This window comes from Epinephelus fuscoguttatus, linkage group LG16 (genome assembly GCF_011397635.1).
Source record: "Epinephelus fuscoguttatus linkage group LG16, E.fuscoguttatus.final_Chr_v1".
NCBI lineage: Eukaryota > Metazoa > Chordata > Actinopteri > Perciformes > Serranidae > Epinephelus > Epinephelus fuscoguttatus.
The window spans coordinates 8503697-8515920 of record NC_064767.1 but is presented as its reverse complement, the minus strand read 5'-3'; the positions used below and the strand labels follow the sequence as shown (position 1 = coordinate 8515920).

The window sequence follows — 12224 nt, the reverse complement described above, 5'->3', positions numbered from 1 at the left end:
CATACTACGACCTGTTTTCGAAAACTTAGTTACTTAAGATAATTTTGAAACAAAAAATATGGTTAACACTCTGCTACTTGTTGGAAGTGTTGTATGGATGAAGGCACACTGGTACAGGTGCTATGGCCATGCCCAAAGATTATTCATTACTGGGTGAAGATTCACTGATACATAGTGTCATAAAAAGGCAATACAGTCTATGGTTCTGGCCCAAGCTTTATATATACAGGTGCATCTCAAAAATTTAGAATATCATGCAAAAGTTCATTTTCCCCCATGATTTTAATAAACAAGTGAAACTTTCATATATTCTAGATTAAGTTTTTTGTGTTTAAAATTTGATGATTATGACTCACAGCTCATGAAAATATAAATCAAGTATCTCAAAATACTAGAAAATCCCTTAAGACCAATAAAAAGAATTTATGATACAGAAATGTCAACCTTTTGAAAAGTATGTTCATTTATGCACTCACTGAAGTTTGAGTTCACCCACTTCCCAACGGTCGGGGGTGGGCTCTATTGACACGGAAGGGCCGAAAATGGTGGAGTAGAGCTTAGTTTCAAGTCTATACTACCTTCCTATCAAAAGTTATTCGCGACCATACCTTCCCGTATCTGGACCTGACTCCTCAAATGTCGAGTTTACCCACTTCCAGACGTCCTAGAAGGTCGAGGGTGAGCTCTGTCGATGCGGAAGGGCCGACAATGGGGGATTAGAGCTTAGTTTCAAGTCTATACCACCTTCCTATCAAAAGTTATTTGCGACCATACCTTATCATTTGTGGGGCCTGACTCCTCGAATTTGAGTTCACCCACTTCCGGACGTCCTAGTCTATACCACCTTCCTATCAAAAGTTAAAGGTTAAATGGTCGGGGCTCCTTTTGCACGAATTACTGCATCAATGCAGCGGGGCATGGAGGCAATGAGCCTGTGGCACTGCTGAGGGGTTTTGGAAGCCCAGGTTGCTTTGATGGCGACCTTCAGCTCGTGTATTGTTGGGTGTGGTGTCTCTCATCTTCATCTTGACAAACCCCATAGATTCCCAACGGGGTTCAGGTCAGGCGAGTTGGCTGGCCAATCAAGCACAGTGACACCATGGTCCGCAAACCAGTTACGAATGGTTTTGGCGCTATGGGCAGGTGCCAAGTCCCGCTGGAAAAGGAAATTAGCATTGCCGTAAAGCTTGTTAGCAGACAGAAGCATCAAGTGCTCTAAAATCTCCTGGTAGACGGCTGCGTTGACTTTGGACTTGAAAAAACACGGTGGTCCAACACCAGCGGATGACATGGACCCCAAATCATCACTGACTGTGGAAACTTCACACTGGACTTCAAGTAACTTGGATTCTGTGCCTCTCCATTCTTCCTCCAGACTCTGGGACCTTAATTTCTAAAGGAAATGCAAAATTTACTTTCATCTAAAAAGAGGACATTGGACCACCAAGACCACTGCGAACAGCCAGCCCTTTCAGCATTGACCTTCTGAAACCAAGAGATGCTCCTTTTTAGGAATGGGTGACTGAATTAGGCAAAGTCCAGCATATGAAAGGATGTCGTATAATTTGCAGGACAAAACAGAAAAATACCTCCTGAAGTGGGGCATGTATCTTGACACTATGTACGTACCAGTGTGAAGAACAAGTGGAAGCACATTGTTTGTGATGAATGGGTTTGAGATATGATGGACATGTGAATTTGTTTTTGCATTTTTTGCGGATACATATTCTTTCTAGCTTAGAGGGAATTTTATTTAATATGCCCTGTCATGTCTTTCACTGTTGAAAAGCCTCACCGATGTTGACACAGGTCTTGCCCCTGGCCGGATCATAACTTTTTCTTAATTGTTTTGTTCCTCTGACCTTCTCTTTGGCTGTTTCTCTGCTATCTTTCCTTGTTAAGATGCAGTGTGGACTTCAATGTCTTATCATGAACTGTCAGATGAACAGTTCCTGTCACGCCAACTGCCTTCCTCTTTTCCCGCTCCTTTTCCCCTGTCCTGTGCACGAGCACGAACGCTCCCTGTTGCTATGGCTGCTACAGTGCTGTGAAGCTCGGTCCGGGCCACTCTGTGTACTCTTTACAGAGCCAGGGCTGTGTATGAACACCAGAGGGACAGTTAGCTGACCGTGTGGACAAAATATCCAAAGTGTATTGGAGGAGAATTGCAAACTCCACCTTTAATCATGTGTATTCATGATTTGTGAGCCATTCCATAGGTAGGTTGACCCCTCTTGGTTACAGGTGGGACAGGTGGGGGAGTGTTTGGATGTTGTGATGGACTGTATTATGTAGAACACGTAATATGACTGATTTGAATATTATGAAATAAAAATTGTGCATCATAAAAGATGATAAACTTCCAAACTATGATGCATTTAATGATTAAACTAGTTAAAATTGTCTCCACCTGAACCAGCACAAACTTTAACACTCAGCCCGATGATACATTAAGTGGGCTACATTTGTATAAAGCAGGGACCGCAGTTGGTATCAGTAATTGATTGCTGAAATAGTCCCTCCTTTGATTTTAACTTTGAATCTATTTTGATCACTATTCAGTCATGAAAAGTGTTCCTTTTTTTGAGGCAACCTGTGAGCAACTCGGCTGTTCATAAGATTTTTCTTGTCTGCAAAGTATTGCTGAAATTTGCATTGCGTGCAAATGTATTTGAACATACAGTATAAGAAATTAACTTTGTAAGGATTTTACACACACAAAATGATTTCCCTTGACGTTTTAATCACTCTCCAAGAGGACCAAACTGTTCCAGTTTGAGAAGGTTTATTGTGGAGAAACTGAGTTGGTACAGTAGGTTAATGGATCAGCAGCTGACTATGCATGCATCATGAGCTAGACAGGTTCGTAGGGTTTTCACAGCTCAACAAATGAACAGAGAATCTTAACAACAAAAAGGCACTGAGAAATAACAAATATAGAAACAAGTTGACACTGAGACAGTGTGCGTAACAGTAACACAGCATAAATCTTTCCTTCATACTTGATTCATTCTTTCCTCATTGACAAAATCTGCAGCTTCTCACCGAGAACAACTTTTCTGACAAATTGAGTGTTTACTCAATGTAAGAACTTAGCAAATAAAAGTTTGATGTTTCGCCCCCTCACAACATCGATAGCTTGTTTCTTTGCCTTACAACCAAATACAGAGCAAAATAAGAACATGACTACATTTCATGTACGCTTTCAGTCATCCACACTAAGAGATCATCAATATAACATTTCACTGTAAGCTCATCTATCGTGTGTGTGTGCGTGCTAACGTGTATGCATGCGTTCATGCTTGCATGTGTGCATGTGACTGTGCACAGTGAGTGTAATCACAGTATGGATATTTTTTTCACAGCTCATCAGTCTCTCCATCGAAGGGCACACCATCTGCCTCCATATGAATGGAGCCGGGCTCACAGCTGCCCACCCAGCCGATAGGAGTGCGGTTGAAGGAAGGCCGGCAGCCGATGTCCTGTTGGTACACCACTGCGGGTTCAGGCTCCGTTTTGGCGTCAGTTTCTGGCAGCTGGAATTTCAAGAACTGGTTGGCCTTCTCGAAGCCTCCATAGGGCATGGCACACCTAGCAAAGCAAGGTGAGTGAGTTATTATAGCCTCTGTTTGTCACAAAGCACCCACAGAGTCATGTTTCGAGGGAAGTACCTGTTGAAGCATTTGTACTTGCGGAGATCCCTTCCTTGAATGGGACCAGGCATTTCAGATTTCAGTGTAGCTAACAGACTTTCATCACCCTTCATGGCCTTCTCCCATGGAGACACATATGTCTTCACAATGAGCTTCTTCTTGGATGCATCATCCTTTCCACCTCCTGTGAAAAGAGCATCCATGGCTTGAGCATGAGACACACTCGACAGGAGTCAGAAGTACTTATTACGAGTTGCAAAATTACTTTCAGGAGTCTCTTAGAGCTGGAGTACGGAACTTCTTAAACACTGTTGACACATCCTTATGACATACACCTGCAGGTGAACTTGCTGCATCTCCCCCTCCCCCAGGAGTCCTTCATCTAAACGCCAAATGTGTTTTTTTCCTAGAGCATCCACTGCAGAAACTTTTCTCAGATGCTTCTTAGGATCTTCCACCTTTTAACTTCTGCCCTGCTCCTAGCTGCTGCTCCGTCACTATGGTCCCTCCTCTTGGAAATATTCGAAATATTCGTTTTTGCTTTCTAGAGCCTGCAACTGGAAACACAGAGAAAAAGCTAGCCTGACTACCAGGGAAAACATAAGCGCTATCCTCTTCCTGTTTGGTTGCACAATAGTTGACTCACTTCCTTAGTGCTGTAAACTGAGCCTTCGTTTTCGTTAGGCAGCAGACAGAATTGCATGCTGAAAGTGAGGCTTATAGAGAGCCAATCTGAACGCCGATGGTGTCATTATTCTAAAACCATTACATCGTGCACTCAACATTTACTTCATAATTATAAATTAAAGCAAAAAAACTTGTCTAAGTGTAGTGAGCTTTAGATGTCCTGACCATAAAACAGCATCCTGCTTTAAAAAACCAAAAATACGATACCAACCTTTTAGTGTAGACCCCACACCAGCTCCTCCTTCTCCTGCTCCACCTTTCCCATGGTCACCCCCACCCACTCCTCCTGCACCTCCTGCACCTCCTGCACCTCCTGCTCCAGCCCCTCTGCTTCCAGGCTTTGGAGGAGGCACAGGGGCCCCTCCGGCTTGCATCGCTCCCAAATGCAGATGTCCAGTCTGTTTGCTTACAAAATGCCCACCGACAGTTATCATGTCACCTCCCATCTGACCTCCCAGACCGGGAACAAACTTCTGGAGGTTGTCCTGAAAGAAATACGATCAGTGAAATCAATCATATAACACACAGCACATTTGTTTGTTTTTGTTGAGTAAGCACGTTTCATCTCCTTAAAGTCACAACCATTACTGATAATGTTGAGTCATGACTGTGTGTTGGATGCCTTTATCGTCTTCCAGAAACTTATAGTATGGAGGAAAAATGACTTTTGACTATCAATGAAAAAAAAAAAATCAATACATAATAAATTATAATAAGTAACGATAAGTCATATCAAAGGGGCGGCACGGTGGTGTGGTGGTTAGCACTCTCGCCTCACAGCAAGAGGGTTGCCGGTTCGATCCCGGGCATGGGAGCCCTTCTGTGCGGAGTTTGCATGTTCTCCCCGTGTCAGCGTGGGTTCAAAGACATGCAGATTGGGGACTAGGTTAATTGATAACTCTAAATTGTCCGTAGGTGTGAATGTGAGTGTGAATGGTTGTCTGTCTCTATGTGTCAGCCCTGCGATAGTCTGGTGACCTGTCCAGGGTGTACCCTGCCTCTCGCCCGATGTAGCTGGGATAGGCTCCAGCCCCCCCCGCGACCCTTAAGAGGATGAAGCGGTTAGAAAATGAATGAATGAAGTCATATCAAATGTTTATTATATTATAAAAAATAAGAAGAAGAAATTTAAATAAATAAAATAAATATATACAAGAAAACATAAATATATAGAAAAAGAAAAAATGTAAAAATAAATAGAGGTGTGCATTAATAAATACAGAAATAAGCAAATAAAATAATAAATATTCTGAAATACATAGAAATAAATAAATGCCTAAATAAAAGAATAAATGTTGAAATAAATGTGGAAGTAGGTAAAATGCATAAATAAAAATGAATAAATATAAAAGTTGATAATTGAACAGGACATAAATAGTTTAAATATATTTCTATGTTTTCGTGCAACTTTATTTACTCATTTCTATATTTCTTTGTATTTTAAAGAGGTAGGAGGTTTTTATTCATTCATGTATGAATGTATTTATCAATTTACTCATTTATTTTTCTTTCTTTTATTTCTTTATGTATTTGTGAATTTATTCATGTATTTATTTACACATTAAATAATCAATATGATTTATTGGTCATTTTTAATCCTCCATATTATAGAACCCTAATCTAATGGATTCAGTAATAATCTAATGTAAGAATTTTAATTTAAAAAGATAATGTCAAAATTGAAATTTAAAAGATAATGTCCGTTTAGGCCACAGCTGTCTTAGTACTATGTGTCTTTCAGACAGTTGTAAAGAGAATTAAGTGTTTAATTAGGACAGATTAAAGACAAGAATAAATAAGTGTCTTCAAACATTGCTAAAAGGAACCTCTGTGAAATTTCCGCTTGTATTATTCACATTTAATCATTAGCTTTTGAGAAAAATGTCCTTTGAAATGACGTGAAAGTGATTGGATTTTGTTCTCTCCATCAGCGATGCTCTCACCATTGACTCACTGCTGAAGACGTCGGGATTGTTCTCCCAGATGAACCTCTCCACTCTCTGCTGCCTCATCTTGAACATCTTGGAGCCCTTGTTCTTCATCAGGGAAAGCTCCTCCAGCATGATGTCCTTGGGAGTCTTGATCTTTGTTCCCAGGTCGAACTCCGACGCCTCCGGCTCCGACTCGTACTCTAGGTAAGGGACACGCGTTACATTTAAAAACGTCAGAATGTGGACGAAGAAGTCTAGTGGCCTCTGTCGTGGCATGCCAGAGACTAAAACTAGAAAACCAGAACGGAATCACACACTTTTTTTGATACTGACGTTGTTTAAATGTTTGCATGTTTCATGACACTTAAAATATTTCCTCATCTTCTCTCTGAGCATTTATATGCATGTGTTTCCCGTTAAATGCTGAGACTATAATTCCACTTACACCTTCATTTTACACACCCGTCATGACATTAATGACTGTTGGTAGTAAAAAATGTACAGTATCCTGAGTTGTTATATATATATATGTTAATTATTTTGTCAATTATATGTAGTTGTTACATGTTTCTATAGTTATTTTTTACTTGTACTGCAGACGTAACCTCATGTATCCTGAAAGACTAGTTCCCCACCTACACTACCTATCACCTATCATCCATCTATTTATGTATTCTGTGTTTATATGAAAGAGCTGCACTGAACATATGGACATTTGGTTTCATATTCATGTCATTTCATGCCAGCCTTACCATCCTGAGTGATATGTGATAGGTCAGTTATGATCTTGGTTAGCTTTTTCCGCTTGTTTACCGGGGCAGGTTTTCCCAGAGGCATGGCTGGAGGTTCAGGGAAAAACATGGCATTAGCAGTAACAATATTAGGGTTACATACACAAGAAAAAAAAGCCTAATATGCAACTAAACATTTGCTTTTCAAACATTTTAAGCAGCGTAAGAAGAAATAATGAAAATGAACCTCTTTATATCAAGACACAAAAGCAAAATAATGTCAAACTTATCCAGAGATGTATTTTACATCACTTTATTCGTATTTAAAATAATTATTTGACAGTAATATTACTCTAAATCTGCATAGCCACAGTTTCAGACTGAGGTTGTCATGCATTAAATGCAATGTTCTTCCTTTCACACATCTAAAAGAAACTAACAGACTGCTTTTCATCGCGCCAACTGTACCATCAACACCTACAGTACAGCCTGTACTGTAGGTGTTGCACAGCCATCAACAACCCATGAAAGTGAATCCACAGGACCTGAATGTATCAGACAGACAGACAGCGTGGGCTCATTTTTCAAGTTCAAGGGAGATGTCAGTGCCCTCAGATTCCCCGCATTACCCAGTGCAACAGATGTCTGCCCCAAGGGAAACATATAGCTTAATGTGTTTTTCAGTTTTGTCTGGGGACATGGGATCTGTACACACACAGAGTCAACATAAACACAAGCTCACTGTAGTTCAGGTGAAAAGTTGTCATCAATTAGTTTTGGTGCTATGCAGTAAAAGTGAAGGCCTCAGGATCATAAAATAGCACCTGATCATATTCCCCAATCTGCAGCCTGCATGGGAACAGTCAGGCAGGGGAAGTGGGAGTAATATTTTCCTCTGTCTCATCTGTCCAGATATCACTCACCATTAAAGCATGAGAATATTAACAACCACATTTCTGACAACCTGTGGTGCCTCCCCAGTGTGGCTCACGTTATCTTACGTGTTTATTGTACAGTTTTTCGTCTTCCTCTCAACAGTTTCTTTAAGGCCCAGGCAAGTGGCAAAACATCACATCACATCTACTGACTGTAACTCAACCCACTGCTGCTATTTTTAAAAGCCATCTCCAGCCAAGACATTTTAGTGACGTGTAATGGCGTCATTCGACTATCAAATGGGTTTGACACAACCCTTAAGGACACAATACACACCTCCAGAAAACAATTCTGTCTGTACGTTTGAACCTCTCTCAAAATGTAGAGTAGCTGTGGATGTTAACTAGGAGTGTTTTGGACCCCATTTTAGTTGCTTTAAATAATTACCAGCCTTGGGATCCCTTGCGCTCAGATTTACCACCCCCCGTCAGGGTTTGGTAACCCCATATAAAATCTCTGCAACGCCCACAGAGAGGGATGGTCAGCACATTCACCCATTCCTTTGGTCATTTTAAGACGTACCAAGAAAATCTAAAAGCAGCAAAGTGACTCCCCGAGCCATTTTACATTAATCGTTGACAGAAGCAAGCATTCACATCAAAAGCAAAGTCATGATCTCATTTACTGAGTTGTTTAGCTCCTCTTCCATATTTGTTTCCTGCTGCACAGCCTGCAGAAATCATGGTTGGGAACATGTTGCACGTCTGTATTCCCACAACGCAGTTTTGCAGTAGCCAGAATTTAAGCTGTTTTAGTAGAGCAAAGCACACTGATGGGATGCAGATCCACTCACCGGGTTTTTGTTGTAATCCTGGGATGAGAGACAGAACTATAAATACCAAACAGTGAAGAGGAGACCCAGGGCTCAATGCTGGTGATCTGGATCACAAGTTTACAAATCCCTCAGTGCCTCTGACCCTATGGCTGGACCCAGGTCCCGGGAAGTGCAAACCCACCCTTCACTCAGATGGCAGATCTTCCAGAGGGTTGGGGGTGTGGGCAGCAGCAGTGTTGGTGTCAAGACGTGAGGAGGAGGAGGAGGAGGAGGTTGAGGTTAGAAGTATGAATAGGGATCGGGGTGGGGGTAAGGCGGGGGGAGAAGTCTCTGTTGGCCAGCTCAAAGTGCTGATGAGGATATTAAGGGAACAAAATCATTCTCACAGATGGTTCAGAAGCCTATATTTAGTAGCAAAGAACGAGGGGAACAGAACTCAGCTATAAGATAACCTCAAAGGACTGTTGGGTGTGTTTGGGGTAGCACACACAAGTGCACAGTGTGAGTTTAAGTTAAGCTTATGTGTGTATATTAAGCCTATGTCTGTTTCAAAGGGAGGGTCAGCCTCTTTGCTCTCTACGCTACTCTAACCTGACACTAGATTGTCACATTTTCAGCTTCTCTGAAGCAGTCATGTGATGGGACATAATGGACACGTGGAGACAGAGCTGTTAGATACTCTGACAATGTTTGCATGACAACAGAACAGCTTGTGCAAACAGATGCACAATACTGGAGAGGATCCGAAGGCCAGTAATCACTAGAGACAATGCCTGTCTTGTCCTGCAGTGTCCTTTGTGGTTTTGTTCATTTGAAGAGCTTTTCAAGAACTGCAACATGAATGCATGAGTTCTGGGAGCTAGCCAAGGTTTTAGGATTACTGCAGTGAGTCCAAAATCTTCCCAAATACAAAGAAAAATTTAACTAGCTCCCAAAAATAGCATAATGTTTTAGACATGATGAGATGGGAGGCTTATGAGGCAGTGAGATATGCAAAAGGCCCCAGCACCTATCCTCCCTAGGAGCAAGATGTTTGTGAATGGTGTTTGGTCATTTTGTGTCTCTTTGTGGTTGTTTTGCCCTTTTTTAGTATATCTTTGCAGTTCCTTTGCATCTCTTTGTGGTCATTTTGAGTCGCCCTCTGGTTGGTGTGAGTTAGTTTGAGTGACATTTTGCAGGTGAAGGCCAGAGGGGGCGTGAGAGTTTGGGTCCCTGGGCCTGTGCCTGGTAGGCCTGCTGGGTAATCCATCCATGCATGAAAATTGCTCTAAAATGTGGTCATTTAGACTCTAATCGTTGTTTCACGCCTCCTTCATAATGCTAGGATATACAATACTGGCGGAAAAATACTTTATCGATTCCTTTTTGTTTCATTTCTTTGTCTTAAAATAGTGAAGTTTAAGAATATGCATCCTCATACTTGTGAGAACATGATCACCAGTTAAAAATGCATGCAACATAATCCTGGAGCGCTACAGTAATCAGGTTTTTATGGATGTACAGCCTAAATTTCGGACTCTAAAGGCTCAGAAAGTTTCTCTGAAAGTTGGTCTGCTTTGTGCTTGTGAAAGGAAAGGAGAAAGAGTACCAGCTCCTGTGCCGCTTTTGTTGTTGTGAGTGTTTCTTCCTGACAACTTTTAAGTGTAGTTCTTCTGTTTAAATGCAAATTCAACCTGCTGATCTACAGTTTATCTATGGATCTGTCTAACTCATGGTTTAGTTCTTAACAGGAAAGTGGTATGTTTTGCAGCCAGGCATCTCTGCATTAAATCTTTCACTTATATTTGGCTCAGTTCTGCCTTTTCTAAGCATCTTCTTGTCCAGCCATCCTCTCACAATAACAGGTCTTAACCCCTCAGAAACTTAAGACCCACCTGTGAACTCTTTATTTTATCCACATTCTAGAAAACGTTTTCTATCTGCTGTATGTTTACTTCATGCACACAGATCACACACTCAGCTTATACATGTTGCAGCTGAAAGATTTCCAGTCTTACGTAGTCTTACATAAAGCAAAAAGGCAATCCATCTTTTGTTGTCCGAGTCCCTGCATGGTGGCTCTGGAGAAAGACACACTGTCTGTGTCCTCCATCAAATCAGTTCTGTATACTCACATACATTCATCTCTTTTTTGTTTCAATTTAATTTTCCTGTTTCTACATATCCTCCACAAGCTTCAGTGTCCTGTAAGACACATGGAAATATTCAGAAGATCCCTGGGGCAAATAATTCACTGGCGAATAAAGTGCTGACCAAACATTATAATAAAGAGAAAGAGGGAAACATTAAGGGTTGAAGCAGCATCAGAAGATGTGAGGAATTGGGTCATCTGATAAATTATCTGTATTATCCAACTGTACTTCTGCTTCTGTTACTAGAAATGATAATCTGATTCATACAGAAGTACCTCTGAGACTACTGTACATGGGTTTTTTTAATACATCTTGAAATAGAAAGACTGCAGAAGCTGACAACCCTGTTTTATTTATTTTTATTTGATCTTTTAAATCAGTTAAATTAAGACCATATTCTTAATTACAGTGGTGAACTGGCAAAATGCCATTTTCTCTATTAATAGTCATATGTTTAGATATTAACAGCCCTATATATAGGCACCCTGGGAGTGTGGAGGTTGGCAACAAAATGCCCTTTGGACTGCACGCTCAGTCAGAGATGGCTCCACAGCACCGCTCAGTGGCAAATGTTTCCAACACATTAAGTTGACATTTGAGGCAAAGTTAATCTGATACACATGACTTCAGTGATTACACATGTACCTTAAAACAAAGCTATTTAAAAAATGAACCAGAATTTGCAGCAGTGCCATAAGTCTATGTGTACTCACCTTTGCTTGAGCTCTGATGTTCATGTTTTATGCCATATGCAGAAATTTCTAAAAAGTGAAAAGGGCAGAAAAGGATTTGATGTTTTGATTATGTGATTTGTCAGTGAACAGGAGAGGCTCTAACTACCTTGTCACCTCCTTGTGACTCAGTGTGTGGAATAGGAGTCAGTTCATGATGTGTTGACACTCTCCTGAAATTGCATTTTGTCTGTTTGCTCTGCAGGTGCTTCACCTCAGACCCCTCCACGTCTGCTGGGGACAAAACAGCCTGGATTTTGAATACCCATCTATATACAGAGGTGAGTGGGGCATCCATTCTACTCAAGACATGATGGAGGTCTGATTATGTTTTTGTTTTCTTTTAATAAATCTCCGCCTCCCTCTCTTTGGCTCCCCTTTAAAAATAGCTTTGAACCTGGCACTCTCTAGTGGCAAAACTGGGAATTGCTTGCACTCATGTGCTTCATTTACCCATAGAAGTTAGCTCAGCTTGTTGTAATTCACTTTCTCTAATGTTATCATCATGCATTTATCAATCACAATGTGAATGTTGCATATATTGTGATTTTATCTGCCTCCTCACTGCTGAAAATTGTGTATGTGTAAGATCAAACATGATACCGACAACATCCTTCAAGTTCCAAAAAGGACTCTTGCCACGTAATT

General features: G+C 41.0%; 1 protein-coding gene across 1 annotated transcript; it reads right to left on the bottom strand.

The window, feature by feature from the left end:
- Positions 1 to 2768: 2768 nt before the first annotated feature.
- On the bottom strand, positions 2769 to 8970 carry myoz1a (myozenin 1a). The gene is made up of 6 exons (XM_049600818.1): positions 8732 to 8970; positions 7024 to 7110; positions 6284 to 6471; positions 4552 to 4825; positions 3672 to 3837; positions 2769 to 3591 (listed from the first exon to the last, which is right to left on the bottom strand). The coding sequence occupies exons 2-6, from the start codon at positions 7106 to 7108 to the stop codon at positions 3360 to 3362; spliced, it is 945 nt and encodes a 314-aa protein (XP_049456775.1). The 5' UTR covers positions 7109 to 7110; positions 8732 to 8970; the 3' UTR covers positions 2769 to 3359.
- Between the last annotated feature and the right edge of the window lie 3254 nt (positions 8971 to 12224).

Coding starts and splice junctions, on each gene's coding strand:
- myoz1a (XM_049600818.1), bottom strand. CDS start 7,108: ATGCCTCTGGGAAAACCTGCCCCGGTAAACAAGCGGAAAAAGCTAACC. Junction 4,826..6,283: donor TCTTCAGCAGTGAGTCAATG/GTGAGAGCATCG, acceptor TATTTCTTTCAG/GACAACCTCCAGAAGTTTGT. Junction 3,592..3,671: donor AAGTACAAATGCTTCAACAG/GTACTTCCCTCG, acceptor TTGCTTTGCTAG/GTGTGCCATGCCCTATGGAG.